This window comes from Calidris pugnax, unplaced genomic scaffold (genome assembly GCF_001431845.1).
Source record: "Calidris pugnax isolate Ruff unplaced genomic scaffold, ASM143184v1 scaffold177, whole genome shotgun sequence".
Classification (NCBI taxonomy): Eukaryota; Metazoa; Chordata; class Aves; order Charadriiformes; family Scolopacidae; genus Calidris; species Calidris pugnax.
This window is the reverse complement of record NW_015090909.1, coordinates 1,876,531-1,898,464: the sequence shown is the minus strand read 5'-3', so window position 1 is coordinate 1,898,464 and position 21,934 is coordinate 1,876,531. Positions and strand designations below refer to the sequence as shown.

Here is a 21,934-nt window from a genome sequence, read left to right as displayed (position 1 = left end):
TCCCTACTTCAGCTTGCTGACTTCTCTGAAATCCTGCACCTCTTCTGGAGAGTCGAGAACCTTACTCCCAGGCCACCACGAGTTATTCATTGTGGTACTCAGCACTGCAACTCCCAAGATTTATTGTGGCTGGGTTTTGTTTTCTTTTCAGATACTTTCCCAAATGGCAAACCTGGAGTGAAATCCATGATGTCCCTAAATTTTTAATTTTTTTTTTTTTAACTTACTGAAGCACAGTTTAGCTGTATGGGAGACCTAGAAGCCAAGAGCATTGGTGAATGAGTTCAGTTGAGCCCATCCGAGGGAATTCCTTTCCCTGCCTGACCACAATGCAATTCACTGTTCATACACTTCTGGTTCCCAGAGAGCAGCCTCTCCACATCAGTAAATATGGGAATGAACTGGGAACAAGCAAAATCTTCCTGGTGAACTCTTAAAATAGAAAATAAACACAAACTCATAACCATTTCCCTCTTCTCCCCGCCCCCAAAAGAAAATGACGGTATTCTTAAATAACCATGAGGTAATGTGTGTTTTCATAGCAAAATAGATTTTACTATTGTAGCAGTGATTGACAGCCATCTGTGTAGTGACAAAGCAGCTGCTGTTTGCTGAGTAACTGTGAAGTTTGCTTATCTTTTCCTCTTGCAATGAACTTGATACTGGTTTCAACAGAGCCCACGAGCAGTGCATAAAGCCACTGCAGGATTGGAGCTTTATACTCTGCTATGATTAATCTGCTTATTTGCCTTTTCTACCTTTGGGAGATAGCTATAGCCTGATTTCCTGAAATACTAGGTGTAGCCATTTACAAAAAGACTCCTTATTTAAAAGACAGTCTTTGTTGTCTAAAAACTTTTGTATTTAGAATGTATGTTTTTATTACAAATTAACCTGGAATATGACATCAGGGTGGCAGTAACTGTGTATTTTATTATGATTATTAGAAGGTGAGTCTGAAAGTAGTACTGCTTGAAAAAAATATATTCAGTTAAGAACATTCAGAATACATACATTTTCTATAAATCACAATTTTAATTTGTCATTAACTTAATATGTGAAAATTATATAAAACATTATTAACCAGAGTAGAAACATACCTCATCTTCAGAGACAAAATAGATGCAGAAGTATGTGAAAGAAAAAAAACATGAAGAGGGAAAAGCCTACAACAGTGTCAGTGATTTAAAACAAAAAATATTTGATTTTTTAAGATCAGACGTAAACCAGAAGTTTAGTTACTTTACAATTAGTGTCTAGAGACTAAATTGCAGTTGTTACCATTTCCTTTTTGTCAATCAGGTTCTACCAGTTTTAACAGAGCTGCTGACACTTTGAATACCTCTAGTATCCACCGAGACCCCCAGGGAGAGCCCGGTGAAGAGTGGAATGCTACAGCAAAGACTTTTTATGATTCTTCTTTTCCCACAGAACATGTAAGTCAATTAAAAATATTGCGAACCAGACCTCAGTGAGCTAATTCCACAGATATTTGTACAACTGTACGCATCTGGATACTTTAAGACTGAGTCAATCTCCAAAATAATATCAAAAGGGCAACAAGGCACCATTTTTCACAATTAAAGTTGATAGAAAGCAGCAGGAAAAAGTCACAGCATATGAATCAAACAGATGCTAACCAGTCTGTTTAGGAGGGGAGGAAGAGGGTAGTTCATTGTGTACCCTAATAAAAATCATCACCTACACTAAAAGTAGGAGTTAAAAAAAAAAAAAAAAAGAAAAAAAGTAATATGTAAAAGTATAAAAGCACTGTTTCCTTTATTACTTGAAAGGAATGTTATTTAAAAGAATCTGTAAAAAACCGAAAATTCAGTATATCTATGACTTAGAGCCTGTCTGCTTATTCTGTGCTGCAGTTATGTGATACCATTTTTAGAGTTATTGTTTAGTAGGATGACATTACACAAACGTGGGTAAAGGCAGAGAATTAAAAAGACACCTATTGTTTCTCTTCAAGACAACTTCATTCAGGATGACACCAGCACTGGCTCATACTGCATTTTCAGACGTTAGGCTGTGGAGCTTGAACAGCTGTAACTGCTGGATTAGGACTTGACCTACTGCTAAATGTATTATTCAAAAGTGATATAATAATTTACAACTGCAGTTGACCTTCCTTTTTTGGAAGAGGTTCTAGAGATACTTCTCAGGTAGTTATGGCTCTCTCTTTGGATGAGTTTGAGGTCCAGGTATATATAGTGTTTTCAAGTGACAAAGTTGGCTGACTTCAGCAGACTTAATCAGCTCTCAATGCCATTAGCATTCACATTCTCTGAAATGCAGAAGACCGATGTTTTAAATTACTCAGCTTTCCTAACATGACTCTACTTGGGAATGACAGCGGGGTGGGTTTTTCACCAAACATAGTGGTGGTATTTACTGCGTCTCTTGCTTTTTCTCATTGAGGTGGGGAATTGATCAGTTAGAGCATGTCCCTCACTCTGCCTTGCTTGCTGTCCCTCACTCTGCCTTCTCAGCTGAGAACTTTTGGAAAGCACTGAACTAACATACCTCACCTACACCTAATACAAAGCTGTATTTCATTACCTGAGTGTGGTTATATCTACTTTGTCACCTCCAAAGCAAAGCTCCTCATGTGCTGGCTAAGTAAAAGCTGAGATGGGTAAGAACAGAGTGCTTTGCTCTGGTTTGACCTTAGATTATTTTCTAAATACTTAATCTATGAAATCTCAGCCTGGGATACTGCAGACCACATGCTCCCTTCTGTGTTGGTGTCATTCTAATAACTTCTGTCCTCAAATTTGTCATTTTTATGACCGATATGGAAAAGCTGTTGGGAGATTAAAAATAGGCTCAGCAGTCTTTTTTTGCTGCTCAGTTTATTTGTTTTGACTAACATGTATAACTGAAGCAGACCTAAGCCTTCTGCAATTTGGGTAATCTCATTCAACTGAAGTACAGTACTTTAAAAAGTGATAAAAATTAAAGTGAAATGCTACAGGTGCACTTAAGATTCTAGTAAAAACATGAAGAATTGTCTATATATAGTCTATATATGTCTGAGTACCAAGGTAAGGAGGAATAATCATCCTGAGCCCAGTTTAAACGCAAGTCTCTAACTGCAGTCGTACTGTTCAGCAAGGAATGGTTTTCACCTGTGTCCCACAGGTTGTATTACTCAGTGCTGGCAGTAAGATGCTTTGTATTTACTGTGAAAATGCTGAGGCCTTTTAGTTTGACAGCTGAGGTTATTTTTTTAAAAGTTTTATTCTAAACCCACTGTTACAGAACTGTGATAAAATGATATAGATAGATAGATAGATAGATAGATAACCTAACTGCAATTACTTCTCAAAAGTGGTCTGTTTTTTAAAAGTTTTATTCTAAACCCACTGTGATATACATAACATAAAACATAAAAACATAAAAACCCAACTGTGATAAAATTTTATATATATATTTAACACCTAACTGCAATTACTTCTCAAAACTGGTCTAAATGCTTGTTTGCTTCAGCAAAATCCAAGTAACATGGCATGGCTTAATTTCACTTCCACATGTGGAAGACCTAAATGAGTTTTCTCTTGGATTATGACTACAAGACAGATGCAGCCCCATGTGCTATTCCAGAGAGATTTTGCCTAGTAGTTTCTAATGAAGTATGATCTGTTTCTTTCTGAGGCCTGGAAAAAAGCATTGGAGAGCGTATTTATACAGCCACTAAAATCAACAACTTGAAAATTTTATTGCTCAAATGGAGAAGTTATTTCCTCATTGAAATGGAGATTAGTCATTATCAGTATCTTCAGCTGCATGGCAGTAACATTTACAGATGCGATAGGTTAAGGCAACAATTTGCATGAAGTTTATTGTTCATATTTCAAACTTCAAAAAATGCTTGTGCAGTGGGAAAGGGCAGTTTTCTAATTGTCAGCTCACGTAGTCATATTTTGTCTCACTACAGGTCTGCCCTCTTTAAATTTGTATTTGTTTATAAACAAAATTAATGTGCTAAAATATAGGCAGGCCTGAAAAAGATTTTGTGGCTTACGGTTGGTTGGGGCAGAGTTGCCTAATAATAAAAAATAATTGAGTTGAGGAGAAAGGGCTCATTTTGTGATCTACCCCAACACACAACCAGAGTGTGAGATGTCCCGTTACAGCTCCCCAGGAACCACTGCAACACTGGACCTGTGGCAGGTGGGCTCCATTGCACACCTGGGCTGGGGCAGGGGCACATTGTGCCTCCCTGACATCCACAGAGTGTTCAATTATGAACAGAGAACTCATCCTTCAAGCAAAAACCTGTTTCTCTACCATGTTGCCATATGTGTTTTGATGTGGTTAGATAGGAAGTATCTAACAAAGAACAAGTAAACTATTCAAAGAACAAAAAGATCTTTAACATAAAAACCCAACCTATTACAGACTTTGCATTACTTAATGATGTTTGCTTTCCAATCTATATAGCGAAGCAGAGAGGGAGTTAACACTATAAACCTCATGATTTTGGGTTTTGTTAATCAAGTGCTTGCATAGCAATAGAAATGTCAATTGCAACATTAAACTGTTTAATTAAACTATTTATTTTGCTAATCTGCATTCTAGTACAAGGTCGTCTTTTTTTTTTTTAATTATACTCTTCTCTACTAAGTCTTGTGTTAAGGTTTGGTTTGTAAAAGTGTATTTGTCATTATCAAGTTTTCTTAATTAAAGCTGAAGCAAGCACTTCAAATTAAACATAGTTTTTTCCAATTGACTTACCTTTCTGTTCACATTTCCTTGCTTGCTTAATGCTCAGGAAAATCCAACAATTTGAACCATTGTACCTGAATTTCACTGGATTATTAACAGCTAAATTTGTATTCTGGCAGGTGAAAGAAGGATCTCCTGCTTTACAGCAGGAGCAGAAGTCTTCTCCTATGACTGTAACTCCAGCAAGAAATGGAAGTGCACTCAGAGATGAGGACAGCTGTTCAATTCGTAACTCCATTATCCAAAATCAAATAGAAGAAATAGAGAAATTTCTGAATTTGGAGAGACTTCATTCAGCAAGAAAAAGAAAACATGAAGAAGGCCAATGAATACCAGTGGCAGGAGATAGAAAGCACATCTTCTAGGCACAAATAAGTAACTTAGATAAACCAGATTAGCAGAGGTATTCCTATAGAATATGGTATATTTGCACTGTGCTTTCATGTTTAATACAGCATATAGACCTTTTTAAAGTTCAAAAACTTTCATGTTTAATACAGCATATAGACCTTTAAGTTCAAAAGTGGATAGAATCCCTATTAAAAATGTTAGTACTCTGTTTCTGCAATCAAATCCACATTGTTATGGGTTTTGCCCAAAGTTTAAAAGTTCACAAGTTTAATTTTACTGAATGGATATTAAAACAATTACTTAAGAGTACCCTTCTCCTCCTCAGAAGTTTTGGCTGAAATACTTCAATTTGGTTTCCCTGTCAGACTGCTCACTCAGTTTTTAAGCAAAATCAGCTGCAACTGTTTCAAAATACAATGGTTTCTACAAACACTTGCAACAAGTTACAGCAGTTTTAAGTGGCAGAAGAATGGAAAAATCTTCTAGTTACCTTTACTGCCAAATTACTGAAATATATCTGTTGTAGTTTTTGTATCACTAAGGTCTCTTACAACACTTAAGCATCAGGTACGATTTACAGAGACAAGGCAGCATAAAGCTGCTTCATGAAGCTTCACTTCTAATTAGTTCACATTTTTCCTCTGTTTGGGTAAAAGGGAAATTTTCTTTTACTTCACAATTACTTGCAATACAATTTTTCTGATCTCCCTACCTTTCTCCCCTCACCTCCTGCAAAGAAAGATCCCTATTTTGTGAACAAGAACAGAAGTAGCTTAACCAAATTGCTACTGTTTGTTGTTGCTAATTATGTAAGAAAACCAACAGAAGCTATTTTCCCATATTAGTTTTATTGCTTTTTTTCTTTTGTGTTGCAGTTTTAAGTATTTGGCTTCTTTAAGCCAATTGCAAACATTTTGGAAACATTCACAAATTATCAAAGTTTTGAATAAATTTTCTTCTATAGTGACATTACTAGATGAAAAAAAATTTTAGGTGTCTGAGAGACTGAGGAGACTGTTTTTCACTTGATTCAAATTTTGTTTCCAGGTGTTTAGAGTGTCGTACAGTTGCTGCCACTGCTGCTTTCCAAAAGTCCGATGTGTGCTGTGACTAGAGAAGTAAAACAAAATTGGAAGATGATTACTACATGTCATGCTCTCCTAATAATTCTTTTATAGCATTACTTTACTCTCACAGGTGAATAGGAAATTTTTTATTTTCTCCGTATAAAGGGCTGCACTTTACCCGTTGGAGAATTCTGTAGCCTTCCCAAATATTTAAAGCAACAACAGTCATTAGTATTCCTGTCACTATTAGGTCATTAAATGAAATGTGCTGGAAAATAGGACTCTTTCATTAAATAAGCTAATCACATTCAGTGTGAGCTTTAATAAAATTATGATAAATAGCAACTATTTAACTACCAGCAACTGATAGGAACAATACCTTGCTTCTAGTTAAAATATTCTACAAATGTAAGTGAAATAATTAGAACACACTAAGTTCTCCAAAATGCTATGAAGAATTAAGTCTTACCTGACAACGACTTTCCTCTGTGTCTGATCTATTTTGCAATACACCATCTTTGTCTTTACAGCTGCAAAAAACCACAATGCTGTTTGGAGCAACATTTTCAAGATAGTGCAAAAGTATTAAACCGCGTACAAACTCTTCAAAATTAGATCAACACGAACATAAAAACACAGTAGTTCACTAAATATTGTTTTGCTGTTGGTTTTAACAGTTTTTGTGGTTTGGGCCGAACTGGCCACTCAAACCAGGACAAGAGCCTGGCAGGCAGAAAAGCAAAATGATGTCACAAAATGAAGGTCATGCATGAATCCTATTGTTTGGTGCCAATCTATTAAAGCAATATCCTGCACAGTTTTTATGAACTTCTCTCCCCTAGAAACACATCCTGTTTTAATGACAGCAAACAAAACCAGATGAGAAATTAAACCTGCAAACTATTTATTAGATATATAAAGAATTACATGAAATACAGCTCCTGTCACTGAAAAGGCACTGTTTAAAAGACAACAGTTTTTGCAAGCCTTTAAGCATGAAGTTAGGCAGATATAGCTTGTAACAAACACAGAAATTAAATATTCAGAAAAATACGTATTTTTACCATTAGCTTAGAAGACTATAAAAGGTATGGTTCATTAGCATTGTGTAAAGGCTGGGACTACAGTTCTTACCATCAATAACAAATGCTTCTACATCATCAGCTCCAATCTGAAGTTCCTGTTGCATTGTGTCAAATGAGATTTCTTTATTCTCTACAGCCATTCCCATGAAAGTAAGTAGCCTCATTTTTGCCATGTTGTGTTCGTGCAACAAGCCTGGGTGAAAGTGTTGACAGTTTATCAATATGAATTATAATTCCTTAATTTATTTTTCATGTTATTTTTACTACATATGCTTCCAATAATTCAAAATTTGTTTCACATCAAGAAAATATTACACCTGTCCTTATAAAGATTTTTGAGGTAAAACATTAATTCCTGCATCTTCCTTGGTCTTTTGCTAAAATAGCTAGTTTAGTTGTGAATTCATCAAGACACAGTTGTTGTCAGTAAAAGGTAATAAATATCTACAAAAGTGAAGACAGAGATTTTTTTTAAACAGTAAAAACATCACTGTAACAGAATTTTAGGTGGTGCAAGTGAATTTTTCAGCTGCACCATCTGGTAGACGTGGCTGGTCAAGTCAAAACCTTCTTCCAGCCTCACCACTCATTCTCATGTAGTTGCTTGAAAATAAACCTCTCTCAGTAATGGTTTAACAACATAACATTTTTATGCCAGAAGAATCTGTTTTGGCACCAAATTAACTGTTTATGCCACAGGAAAAAAGCATGTATGTTTACAGCATCTAGCGTGGCAAAAAAGTGCTCTTCAGGAATAGAGGAAGAGATATTAGAAGTTAGATCCTTCATGTGAACCTATGAATGGCAACATAAGGAACTGAGCTGAGGGCTTGCACATCTAAATCAGAGACCTTTTTCCTGAAAAAAAGTCTAGGTCAACAAAGTGAAGACATTCAGACAAACCAAGGCATTTCTTCATCGTTTTCTGTGAGGTACCAACTAAGATTCAGTGGAAGGTTCTTTAAAATTAACTTCAATCATTCATTTGGTTTGGGAACGACATTATAAACATTCACATGGCTTCAGTAAATATTTAAGTTTGGAATTTATAACATCCATGCACTAATAGGAAAGCACATTAGTGCAGGACAGCATGTTGTGTTAATTAGCTGTAATTATGATGCAGGTTCCCTATTTGGCACCGATTCAACAAAAACGTGATCACCATAATTCATACGAATGAGGAGCACCAGCAACTATACCTAACTGGGTTTAATGGAACTCTACAAGCATCAAAAAATCAATTAGCACACATTAACCCTAATTAACAAATGCAAATGAGATGCTGATTAACTTTCTGAAAAAGACTGCTGGTAACACCAGATTAAATGTGGACATGTTAGGGCGATTCAGTTGACACAGATAATGCTACTGCTGGCCTAAGTTGTCAGCATTAATAAAACAACAAATTGTAACAAACTGATGCCACCTGTAGGAGCCTTCACGGGCTACTTTTAACTGGTCCTGAGCCAGGGAAGGTTTGCACTAGAGCTGATGCTCTACTGTCACTTAAATCCTATTATTAATAGCCTTTATTTTAAAGCCCGATATCATGGCAAGTATTTAAAAAAAAAAAGAAATCAAATCTTTAAAGCGTGGTTAAAAATCTATTTATTTTGGGGAACAGATCATAGCTGCTCTGAAGAATTTTTGAATGCCTCATGTAATAATTGTGTTGTTTCCTATCCCAAACTGCCCTTGTTTTCCAAAGGCACAGCTGAAACACTCAGACCAAGGTCCTGGCGTTCTGCTCTGCGCTACCTCAGCAGCCACTGCTCAAAGACACACAGAATTGTCTCAATACACCAGAAAGCAGGTGAGAAATCAAGATAACTGGAAGTGGAAGGCTATCTTTCAAAACAGTTACCCAGATGTTTAAGCATTTTACTAAGATTATGTGAACCGTAGATATATTGAAAATGCACACACTATGCATTCATACAAGTAAACACAGACACAGGGAGGGAAAGCAAAAGAAATCATGACTATTGTATATTATATGATTAATACTACATATATGTGTAATTAATCTTCCATAAATTTACCCAAATGGTAGTGTAACAGCATTTTCAGCAAATACTTCCATGGATAAATAGCTAACAGATAATCCATTTCAATACTTAAAAAAATTACAACATAAATATACAATATAAATAAAATAATATACAAATAAATATACAATATAAAACCCACTTTCCCCTAAGAAAGAAAAGCACAAGATGTGTACACAACTAATGTTCAAATACATACGACAAAAGATGTTTATGTTACATACACATTTACGAACTAGCAAAAACTTACTGCTAATTTTATCCACGAAAAATCACGTTGCTATTTCCATCATTTTAATACTCAAAGTACCAGCATTTTAAAGCTTTGAGGGTAATTATTCTCAGAATTATACCACACTCCATTAAACAAAATAATGCATGTGTTAAAAGGCTGCACTAAACTCAGGTTTAGCAAAACTATGCCTTTCCTCAAATGCATTCGGCCAGTGTTCAAGTGTCATTTCAAAATCAAAGTTATAAAAAAATAAATAAAAAAAAAAATCTGATTTTTATGGAAACATTTATTCATTACCAATATGTCAAAACCTTAATGCAGTAATAAAAAAATCTGCATCATTGAGCAATTTCTGCATTGTCACTGACCCCTGTCCTAAAAAGCTGGAATATAAAAAACGTAATTTTAATGCATGCAATAGCTTATGAACCAGTGCTCCTTTGAAACAGTCAATTACACATCAACGGGGGAGTGTCAAAGTGTTAATTACTACTCCTTTTTTCCCCAGTGTGTAAATAAAGAGGGTGCTGACATTAACATTCCATCACATTGCTTCATGTGATGAAACAAATTAACTGGGACAGACTGTGGCTCCCTAGGTCTAATGCATCAGCACAGACAGACACACACACACACACGCTGTTTGCATGTTTTATCTTACTGTTCAGGAGAAATATTTGCTGTTATAAAGTTATTAATAATATAAAAAAAAAAGTAAGAGATTTATACAAGCTGCTGGCTTAATAAAGTTGTGATATCTGGCCTAGCCTAGAGTATCAACGCATTAAAACTCCCTCCCAAAAGGTTTAAGAGAAAAGGAGTGGGGAGAAACACAGTTCTCTTCCAAACCCATAAAACAGCTTGTCCTAGTAGAGAAAATCAGTTAGGTGGTCCATTTATGATCCAGTAGAGGTTAGAGTCTACGAACTCTAATCCATTCTTAAAAATTCCTATTCAATTTCCTTGGCTTCAATACGTGGGTTCAAAGTGAAACACTTTGCGGCTTCCGTATTTTAAGGCAAGTAAATAGTCAGAAATGCAATTATCTGAAAACTTACCGAGGGAGTCAATGAAGTCTTTGTTGTTCTGATAAAACTTGACATAGGATGCTAGTTTAGCACTTACAAAAATTGTCAAAAGCTAGAAGATGGAAAACAAATATAAGAATAGTTTAAATATCATCTCTGTTTGCCTCCCTGCAGGCTGGACAGACATGTATATATATCTATACACACTTATATATAAAAACCATTGGTATTGAATAGAAAAATAAACCATTAAGAGCTACAATTCTGTCTTTTGCCCTCAGTAGCTGAGGGCAATCTGTGCTGAGCTTACTGTATTTTCTCAGACTTGAAAGGCATTTTTGCTACAGAATTCATGTGAGGGCAGGATCTCTAACTCGAGATTCTGAAACTTCTGAAGAGAAACATTTCCTATGGGATATTTTATTTTTTTTAATTGTATAAGCATTAAAAGAAATAGTACATTGCAGCTCAATATTATTGACATGGATAATTAGTCTAATGAATTTCAAGAAACATTAATAAAACAAGGCACTCTACAGATATCAAACCATCTTGCTACAAGCAAAGTTACTTACATCATGAATAAGTTCCCCTTCCAAAAACTTCACTGGTTTTAAGGCAAGAAGATGATCAAAGAGAAAGGTATTTGGATCCTTCAATGCTCGTACAATACATCTAATTAGGAAAGGAAAATGCTTATTTTTACAGCAGTAGTCATTTTTACGAGTAAGTGCAATTCAATTTGTTGTTCCTTGCTTTCTATGAAATACCAAAGGGTTTTCAAGTATTCTTAAATGTAAGCCATGTCACATTCCAATTTTAATCTTCAGATGGAAAAAACAAGGAACAGAAAGCATTAAGTAATTTGCCCAGAATATCAAATGAAATTTGCCAGGTAGTAAGACCCCACTAAGATCACCCTACTGTTTCCATCTCTGCATTTATTTCCAGCCCAGCCTTCGTTCCTAGAGGTATTTTTACCGTCCTCCTAAAATTTCATAGAATTAAGTTGTTTAGGAAGATTAATTATACTTGAATGCGTGACACAAAGCAGAGAAAACCCCAATATCAAACACTGCGAGGCTTATGATTTATCAGTGGCAGCTCCAGACTATAAACAGACCTGAAGTGTTTCTAGAACTCCAGATGAAAGCTTTTGTGCAGGGCCGCACGAGAAGACTTAGTGCTACGCTCCCCCTGACAGCCTGGAGCCCCCCTGCCATGTGACATACGCCCAGAACCACCCCAGGTCTGCCCCAACACAGAAATATAGGATAAACCCTGGGCAGACATGCTCCTTCGGATGTACAAGGCCCATGACTGCTGTAGGGTAGTCACTGAACTTCTCATTTCTGCACAGACACTTTAATTTTCAAAATGAGTCATCCCCATTTTTCTGCATGCTCAAGTGTAAACAACTCCCTTGAGAACTACTGGTTGTACACACCCAGCAGAACTACACCACTTATTAAAAATCTAACTCCTAAGAAGATTCATGATAGGTCGAATGTCAAAATACAAGCTTTTGCTGATTTTGGCCAGTGGGGACAATACACTGTTAAGAATCAATTTACTCCCAGCTCGTCCAACATGTAAGTTTATTTCTGTGCAATTCGCATCTTATTACTTGCTCACAGAATTTCTTTTCCATAGAAAGTGCTATTCAAAAGAATACTCAAAGGTAGAGAACCAAAAAAATCAGGAAGTAAAAAATGTGAAATAAAGGATGTCAATTCTAATTTTGATTGCACAGCTGATGTAAACAGTCATTACCCCAAGGCTGATCTCTCAGAAATACACCTGTGCACTCACACAATGGAATAAACCTGACTCTGATGAAAAGAATCACACCTGCCGTGGACTGCCCAGATGAACTCTTGACCATCTCAGAAAAGAGGCTGTGGCAGGTCCCTTGCCTGCCAGGCCAATCGATACTCTTAATAGTAAGGTGATCAACATAATTTAGCACTTGAGAAAAAGCTACTTTTAAGGGAATGGGGAAGTCAGTATCACCTGTGAGCATCAACTCTAGCCTGGGAAGCGTTGTCCTCTGTGTAACTTCCCAGTAGCTCCACCATTACTTTCGCTGCGGTGTCACTACAGAAGAAAAATAAAGTTACCTCAGGATTGCTGAAAAAATACTTCAAACAAGACACTCAAATATTTAAATAATTCCATTATGATGTTATAGGTCAAATTAAATTACACTTGAAAAGATGTAGATGATCCATTTTAATTCTAGTGGAGAGAACAAATTAACTAGATGTATTCTTTCAATTCTTGTTCTACGAAATGTTTATCTTCACCCTTCATTTCATTCTCTTAAATTGATAAATTACCTGCTGGTTATGGAAAAAGCTTTCTGAGCTAGGAACAGCTTTATATGGTTCACTAGAATGCTCCTCTTATGCACATCTGGATTTAATCAGTACAGAATAAGTAGCGCTGCAAAGTTTATTTCAAATGTAAAATGGCATATCTTAAAGAATATTTATGGTCAGGAAAATGACTGTATAAAAGCTGCCTTTTCTTCTTCCATGGATTCTCTCTTCAAGTATTCAGAGTGAGAGCTGCTCCTTTTACTGACGAAGTCAAGCAGCCAGCCATTAGATTGGCTTCGGCTGCTGTGAAGCAAGCAGCTTCCAACACTGCTTTGACAAACAGCTTTTAGAAAAACAATTAATTCTAAGAAAATTGAGTAAACCTACAACCTCCGTCTACCCAGATTATTTTGTAAACAGCAGCTCATCAAACAGCTGCAAAACCGTTTAACGGACTGTCATTTTAACAGATTTTGATTTATTTCCAACTGCTCAGCAACTCAGCTCAGCAACTGCAGGTGCTTTTTTACAAGATTCTCAGCAAAAAATATATGTATTGAATATGCTGTGCCTATACACACAAAAAGCTATTTCCTATTTCTCATGGAATTCTTGTTGACTGTTAAAAAGAAGGCTGTGACAGTTCTTCTATACAGAGAATAGATTTTGCTGATGCCATCTTACTACTTCCTTTGAACAAGACAGGATACGGATACGACCAGAACTCAACAGTGAGAGCACAACCCAAACTGGGTTATGAGGGCAGGAGCTTTGGAGAAGTCTCCTCTGCCCATACACAGACTGGCCACTACTCTACTAGATGGTACTTCCTCAGTGGACAGGAGGAAGGTTGGATCCTACTCTCCAGAGTACCCTGAGTTACACTGCCAAGCTAAGATCTTCCTTCAAAGCAGCGCCGTTCCAGATATGGCCAATTTCCCCACGGGGTCTAATTGGCCTACAAAAGAAAATTGTCCTTAAAAGAAAAAACTGTGCAAGAATATAAAGTTTCAATGTGCTTTAATTACTTAAATTAGTGGCATAAATTGCTCAGGGAAGGAAGAAGCCAACACAACATTTCCAGTATGTACTGTGGTACAGGTTTAACCCATATAGCAACATGGGTCTGAATGGTTCTTCTAGTACAATGACACTACCTTTATATGGGTATTTATTTTAAATCTCACAATACTATTATTTGACAACTTCTCTATCAGGTGAGGTCTTGTGCTCCTAGAGAATTTACCAGATCTCATAGATGTGCAAATATTAAGACATCATGGGAAACAAACAATATCATATCTAATCTGGATGTAGTTTGAGTGAAGACAGTTTGTGCCCAAGGCAGGGGAATTTTCTATAGGTCCCAGCCATTATCCCAGACCTGTGTTCAGGGACGTAAACTTGAATGAAACACTTATTTTAGGACTCTAGCATTAAAGAGGTCAGCTTATGTTTTGTCATGGCAACTGATATTAGTGTACAGAGGGACCGACAGCTCTGCATCAGTGAAATAAAATTAATTTAGACAGCTTTATATATGAAAGAACCATTTGCATGTGAATCAGTCTATGACAGACCATCATTCTGGTCTGGTGAAATCTTACCAGCGTGTTCTAGCGAAGACAAAGAACCAGTTTAATACAGGACTGATACTACATCATTCTGGTCTGGTGAAATCTTACCAGCACTAGATGTTCTAGTGAAGACAAAGAACCAGTTTAATACAGAATCAGTTTGATACTGGTCCCAGCCATTATCCCAGACCTGTGTTCAGGGACGTAAACTTGAATGAAACACTTATTTTAGGACTCTAGCATTAAAGAGGTCAGCTTATGTTTTGTCATGGCAACTGATATTAGTGTACAGAGGGACCGACAGCTCTGCATCAGTGAAATAAAATTAATTTAGACAGCTTTATATATGAAAGAACCATTTGCATGTGACTCAGTCTATGACAGACCATCATTCTGGTCTGGTGAAATCTTACCAGCGTGTTCTAGCGAAGACAAAGAACCAGTTTAATACAGGACTGATACTATATAGACATTCAAACAGAGAGGTTCAGCTCATGTGCTATTCAACCTACCAATACAAGTCTCCTTATTTAATAAAAGCTTTCAGTACTTGCTCTTATACACTTCAGAACTGCGTTTCTAGAATTTTCCCTCCTCTTCCCCTTCCCTTAGGAACAAAAATTGAAAACTATGCATTTAACTAATTTTAAAAGCTTTCAGTACTTGCTCTTATACACTTCAGAACTGTGTTTCTAGAATTTTTCCTCTTCTCCCCCTTCCCTTAGGAACAAAAAATTGAAAACTATGCAAATAGTATTTGCAATCCCCCCACCTGTTGGGCTTTTTTTCCACTTCTATTTCTAGGAAACATCACAATGCTATAGGACAATTACTCCTGAACTTTCTGTGCTAAATTCTTGCATGCCTCAGCAAATACGACAGGCCTTTTAATTTTATTCATTCTATTCAGTGTCAGATTACTACCATAAATTAGGATGTTTAAAGTAATACAGACTACTATTTTACCAAAGCTCATTGCTAAATGTGTATCTCACACTATTTTACCAAAGCTCATTGCTAAATGTGTATGTATCTCATCTAAGATGCAAATGTGAACATTTTTTCTAGCAAGACAGCTCGCACAAGTACTCTTGGCTCCACTTGCCAGTCTAGATGAGGAACTTGACAAAAAGCCAGGAAGAGTTGAAGAGTGATGGTAGACAGAAGGAAGAAAAAATACAGCATATTCAGAGACTTAGTAAGATGTTAGAATGAAGTCCCTCGACATTACATAACATTAAATGGAATTAAAATGAAACGAAACAATTATTTTGCAGGTAGCTTGACATGCTGAGCTTTTTGCTGCAGGTTTGAATAACCAGACTTGCCAGACCTGTTTGAACATAAACCTGGGCAGGACTAACCCCACTCTGAGTCCTGCCAGGTCAATGGCAGAGACCAGCTCTAAGTCTTCAGCAAAGTGCTGAAGACTAAAGCAGCTGAGGCACAAAACTCTACTGCAGAACCTTTATGGCAAGGAGCACAAGCAGCAGAGAAAGGAACTAACATCTTGCAAAGTTCAACTACAGATGTCAGAAAGAAGCCACACTAGCCATCTATCCTCCAGCCACCACCACCAATTTTTCTTCAGTTGATCATGAGAAAGGTAAAAATCCCTCTTCAAAGAGATCAAGATAACCTTGATCATTAGAAAGAAGAAGCTTCAACCATAAAGTGACTGGGAAAGAGCTGATAAAACAAGCTTTCACTTATCACTGCAAAATTGAACTCAATTGTTTTCAACAACGTATTCTCTTCCCTTGATTATAAATCAACGTGGTAACCGAGAGGTGATTTTTGCCACTTATTTTTCAGTTCCCACTCGTCTTCCCATACTGCTTGACAGAGCAACATTCCTGAGTGCTGAAGCTGGAATGCTGCTGTGAGTTTCCCATACTATTGCAAATACTGCCCACTGATCCAGGAGAGTGAACCAGGTCAAAGGTGCTAAGGGTCACTTCTTGTTTTCTTTTCTGCAGAGAAGTGTAAATGCTCTGAAAAATTGCTCCGTTCAGCGCAACGCTTGCTGCAACAGATGGTAGGGACACTCAGTGCAGGAGCAATACATTGCAGGGTTTGTTACAAGTTTTTAATGCCTAACTTAAAAAAAAAAATATCACCTAGTATGCAGAAAACATTGGGTAGCAAGGCTGTTGGTAGCACTGGAAACAACAATCAGAAGCTTAATCCACAGATTTGATAACAAGACCAGGTAAAAATAGTTAGCTATTAAGTATGGGAATTAAACTAGTTAAAGCCTCTCAATAAATCAACAGGATGAGAAATAAAGTTCCTACTCCTACAAGAGTTGGAGCATTACAGAGTATCAGTGTGGTATTTCTGAAACAAGGTAAGCACTAAGCAACGCATAAGATTTCTGATTAACATTGTTGACATAATGTTGACCACCTGAAATCTGTCATGCAGCACTATCAATGCAAAAACATTTTAGTGTTAAGAACAGGAATCCCCAATAATGTTGTAGCTCACAACACAACGAGCCCACAAGGATTAATCATCCCTAAATTGAGGTCAGTTAAAAATGATTCTACTATGCTGTCACAGCATTTCCAGGCTACAGTTTCACCGGGCCAGAATAAACTAACTCTCCTGCCAGAAGAAACCTTCCTCCTCCTATGAAAGCTCCACATCTGCCTTTTTTTTTGGCCTGGCAAGGTCTCCTCCCCAGTCCAATCCACCCTGCAGCTGCACAAATGCCTACACCAGCACAAACACAGCCAGGTACTGGTAGTTGGAGGGCACAGGACAGAATTGCTCCCTTCTGCAGCAGCACCAGGTTGTGCAAATGTAGAAAATGCAAGTCCAGTTCTGCTCCCAGTGTAAGTCAGCAGCGCAGAGGTCCTGATGCTGCCTCACTAAAAAAATTAGAAAAACCTTAAAAACTAACTCAGGAAGGAGAGTGAAAGGGAAGGGCAGGGGAAAACACCACACGTGCAACCCCCCAAACTACAGGAGGGATAGTTTAGATAGATAGGCTGAAACTGTTGTGGAACCACACACTGAAACTACCTCAGGACAGCAGCCCACCTCCACAGCCCTGGCCAGCGCAGTCAATACGCCGTATCGCATTTGGAAGATAAACTGATGACAGCTCTCAGTTAAGACTTACATTAATTTAGAGGCACGATACACACAGGATTACTTTGCATGCCAGAAGACACTGGTCTGCCAAGTTTGTTAGATCAAAGATGCTTCTTATGATCCAGGATAATAATTTAAAATGGCCAAGCAGGTATTTTGTGGACATTAATTTCCATGACTAGTGGAAAGTTCTGTCCTAAAGCTAATGTTTACATAAAAAGACTGATTCTGTTAACTGTGATTGATAAGCCTCCTGACATCATTAAATAAGAGATAGCACTACCATGCACTAAAATGTCAAAAGTGCAATTAAATAATAAACTTGGCATAATGCACCAATGCTCAAAGATTAATATTTATAGAATATTTTTTGGGGGGAGTCTGTGGTTTGCAGCTAATTCACTACTAACTTTCATATTTTTGGAAACACTTGTTGAATAAAAGAGCGCCTAAAAACATAAAAAGAAAAAAATAACCAATGTATATTTGGATCAAATTATCAGTACAGATTAATTTTAAAAGTGCTGCGAGAAATACTTTCCCTACAGATCACTTACAATACATCAACTTAAAATGCAATTATCTAGTATCTATTATGTGTCATTTATACCTTTTTTTGCAGTCTACTAGGACATCATACAGCAGCCTCAGGAGAGTATGCTTTTTCTCTGTGCCGAGATTCCAGTCAGAAATCCATTTCCGGACCTAAGAATACACATGAAAAAGAGGCATTGGGGAAAACACTAAAATAAAACCAAAAATATTTCTCATTTTCTCTCAAGCAGAAAAGGACTGAAAAGATCTTGCAGAGAGATTTCTCCTTTGAGTCCTCTGAAGCTCAGGCTCCCCATGCAGAACTTGGAAGTTTCCCCATGAGAAGCCAAAAGTCTGTGCTCCCCATGTTACTTCCCAAATAAGGATGAGCGATTCTAATAAACTCCAACCCCAGAGCAAGGGACAAGAACTTCATGCCTCACTCTGCATCAAAGCTTCTCACTTTCATAACTATCACAGGGATCAAAAAGACATTAATTACCTGATCTAGTTCAGTTGGAATGTACTGGATGGCACCACACGATGAGGCCACTTTCAGAAGGCTGCAGTACACCGTGTATCTCACAGGAGTGTTCTTATCCATACCATGGAAGAGATTGCTCAGTCTAAACCACAAACAATAAAAAACGGAATTAAAAAGGTTTCAAAAAAGCCTTTACTGGAGAAATGTTTCTATTAAGATGTGTGTTAGCACACCCAAAGCACCTTACATCCGTCATGAATTACAATGGCTTCCAGTTTTGTACAGAAGCTGAAGACTATGCATTTTATTTTTAATTTTGTAATACCTAAGCAAAGAAAGTATATTCGTACTTCTATTTTATGATAGGGAAAAATAAGGTGAAAAAAAGAGTGCTTCTGGCAACACAGACATGCTTTTATTACAATTGTTTCTCTTTCCTCTGTACAATACTTACAGCTGCAATCTAAGAGACGGGCGCTCTCCTTCCCGAAATTTTACTAGCTTTTCACACAGGCTTTCAATCAGCGCTTCTTGTTTGTCAGGTTCCAGGATAAGCAGCAAAGAGACTACACTGTTCATCACGCTCTCAACATCTGCACAAAACAAAACATGCAGCTGTTTAAAACTGCAAGCAGCAACTCCTCAGTAGCTGTTTAGTGCTGGAGAGTTACGTCTGCTACGAACGATGACCTTGCATTGGCATGAACTGCAAAAGAAAGAAAATGCCAACACAACCAATCTGGATATTCATCAGGATACGGGCGAGAGATCTGGCTCATGTGGTCTTTCATCAACCCATCTTCATGTAAAGGAAGCATTACTCCTCTAAACCACAATTTGGTATTTGATATCACACTTGCTCCCGTTTCTCTCTTCACCCATAAGAGAATTCAGAGGAATTTCAGGTTTTGGTCTTAAAGAAACAGTGGCTTCCTCCTGAACATCCAGAAGACTGGCCCATGGTTCTACAGTGAGAATAATTACTCCTAGTGCTCAAGTACAGTAAAACATTTCACCAGGAGCACAAGGAAACCCAGATCACAGGGAAAATGCTCACAAGAACAAATTATATTCAAAAGCCTCCCCAGCTGCTGCTTCAAGCATGGTATTCCATCCTTTCCAAACAGGACCAGATGGGTTTCATATTTTCTTTTCACAGTCTGCCCAAATATTATGCAAAGGATAAGAACAAAATTCATTATATATGGAAAATATTATTTATTCCCCAAAATGACATCTGAACATCAAACAGCGGAGCAATAATCTTCTCTAGTATTTCATACTCATTTGCCTACAGTAAAAGGCAACATGAAAAATAATCGTAACCATGCATTCTTTCAAACTACACACACAATCCATACCAGCAATTGGTATTTTACACACTAAAGTTCTAAATGGAATTTGTATATTGGTACAGAGCACATCATTTAAGGCTACTGCAGCACTATCAGTGTGATTAAAACACAGTGCAGTTTCTAAGGAGCTACAGTCCTAACACAAAAAGAGTTACAGACTACTGAAAATTCTAGTATTTTCAGACAATATTAATCAGTTCATGTTTTAGTTCTACTTAAAGATGTCTAGTTTTAATTTTTATTGTTATCTTATTTTTTGTTTTTTCTACAGTAACACAGCCATTAATTGACAATAAGTCGTATTTTTATCAAACCTTTTCCTCCCCCAAGAGAAAAGCTATATTCTACACAACTCGCTATGCCCTCATAACAAGCACAGCCCAGCTCAATTTCTGACTTCTTCAAAAGGCGCTGGGTGTTTGGAGGGGTAGAGTACACGCAAATTTAACATGGTGATGATGGAAGTAAGCACTTCCAGTTTTATAAAAATGCATGTATTAACACGCAAGCTGTGCAACATACCTCTACACTCTGTCAACTGTTACTGTTTGAAAACATTGATGGTGAAATGTTTAGCAAAACCAACATGAGCGAAAGATGCAAACCTTTGTCATCCTCTTTCAGGCACACATCACAAACTTCAATAATCTGTGCCAAATCCACATGAAGTCCACCCTCAGCGTTTTCTTCGGAGATCTCTGCTCCTTTGGATTTCAGGTAAGCTCGAAGTTCTGCAGCCTTAAAACAAAGAAAAAAAGACAATGCACATCAAACAGTTGCTTTGTGAACAACAAAGTCAGAGTAATGACATTTCTTACAGACTTTTGTTCTGCAACCACTTCTCTGCCCCTGCTGCTCACTCACACTGCCTCTCATTTCTCCCCACCACCCTGCATCCTACAACACTCTCTCTCCTCCACTTTAATGTACAACAAGATACTGACTCAGCTTAAGATGTTGCATGTGCTGTGGCTGGTTTGCCAGTAGCTGAATAGATCACCCAGCTGTTGGGCTTTCTCACAACACATGGCTTACAACCACTGGCTAGAGAACAAGAGGCCTAGTAAGTTTTTGTGATGAAGATGCTTTCTTTTTTATTTTTTTTTAAATTATTTTTTACTCCCTTTGAAAACTTTAGGAAACAATAAAACCCTTTTGTTGGGATTCACCAGAAAAGGGTATAAACAGAACTACTTTAGAGAAGACAGAACTTACAGTATTCACACAAGTTAAAGACAGTTCCCAATATCATGCTACAATCTGTCTTACCTTGTCAGGATTTAAACCTACAATAAGAAAAAACCTTTCCCCAGTAACAGGCCTATACATTAACTTTACAATCCATGGTGCCAGCAGCAGGACCATAACCCTTTGGACACAATCTGTACGAGGTCACACAACTTCTGGCACAGAGGAACTCTGACTGGTGTAATTTACATCGTGTTCGGTGTCAAATCATTTCAGAACCATAAGATATAATTAAAAGCTCTCGGACTCTTCACTGCACTGAAAAAGTTTGAGACTAACTACTTGAAGGGCATTTATTAGACATTATGGCAAGTGAAAACCGGACAAACAAGTTGTGCAGGCATGTCTTGTCAATTTCCAACCACAGAATCACAGAAAGGTTAGAGTTGGAAGGGACCTTAAAGACCATCTAGTTCCAACCCCCCTGCCCTGGGCAGGGATACACCACTTAAAAGACACTGGGCACAACAAACCCTAAAATTCAAAGACACAAGGAAGAAGTAGCCCAAAGACCAACTTCACAGCTCCCAGCCATGCCTGCAGTTATGGGGAATCCCGCACAAGTACCGTGCCAGCCCACCCTCAGTCTAGTTCTCCACCCCTAAACACAAAGCACTGCCGGGGAGAGATGAGAACCGAGCCTTAGGGAGGTGAAAAACCTTGAGGAGGAAACTGCAAGCACAGACCCATCTTTCAGTTTGCGGCTTCTTTCACGGGCCTGTGAAACGCCACACAGGAGCTCACCGCCAGCCACCCGGG

General features: G+C 37.5%; 2 protein-coding genes across 2 annotated transcripts in view; one reads left to right on the top strand and one right to left on the bottom strand.

Moving 5' to 3' along the window:
- Positions 1 to 5,212, top strand: part of CCDC73 (coiled-coil domain containing 73) — a 59,663-nt gene extending 54,451 nt beyond the window's left edge. The window contains exons 17-18 of the mRNA XM_014949262.1: positions 1,303 to 1,436; positions 4,857 to 5,212. Of these exons, the coding sequence (XP_014804748.1) occupies positions 1,303 to 1,436; positions 4,857 to 5,066 (344 nt within the window). The 3' untranslated portion in view covers positions 5,067 to 5,212. The remainder of the gene's footprint in view (positions 1 to 1,302; positions 1,437 to 4,856) is intronic.
- A 705-nt stretch (positions 5,213 to 5,917) lies between these two features.
- The window catches only part of EIF3M (eukaryotic translation initiation factor 3 subunit M), a 16,195-nt gene continuing 178 nt past the window's right edge, over positions 5,918 to 21,934 (bottom strand). The window contains exons 2-11 of the mRNA XM_014949263.1: positions 20,533 to 20,665; positions 19,027 to 19,165; positions 18,591 to 18,714; positions 18,165 to 18,259; positions 12,568 to 12,651; positions 11,130 to 11,229; positions 10,585 to 10,666; positions 7,290 to 7,433; positions 6,625 to 6,685; positions 5,918 to 6,198 (exon numbers count right to left, since the gene is read on the bottom strand). Of these exons, the coding sequence (XP_014804749.1) occupies positions 6,078 to 6,198; positions 6,625 to 6,685; positions 7,290 to 7,433; positions 10,585 to 10,666; positions 11,130 to 11,229; positions 12,568 to 12,651; positions 18,165 to 18,259; positions 18,591 to 18,714; positions 19,027 to 19,165; positions 20,533 to 20,665 (1,083 nt within the window). The 3' untranslated portion in view covers positions 5,918 to 6,077. The remainder of the gene's footprint in view (positions 6,199 to 6,624; positions 6,686 to 7,289; positions 7,434 to 10,584; positions 10,667 to 11,129; positions 11,230 to 12,567; positions 12,652 to 18,164; positions 18,260 to 18,590; positions 18,715 to 19,026; positions 19,166 to 20,532; positions 20,666 to 21,934) is intronic.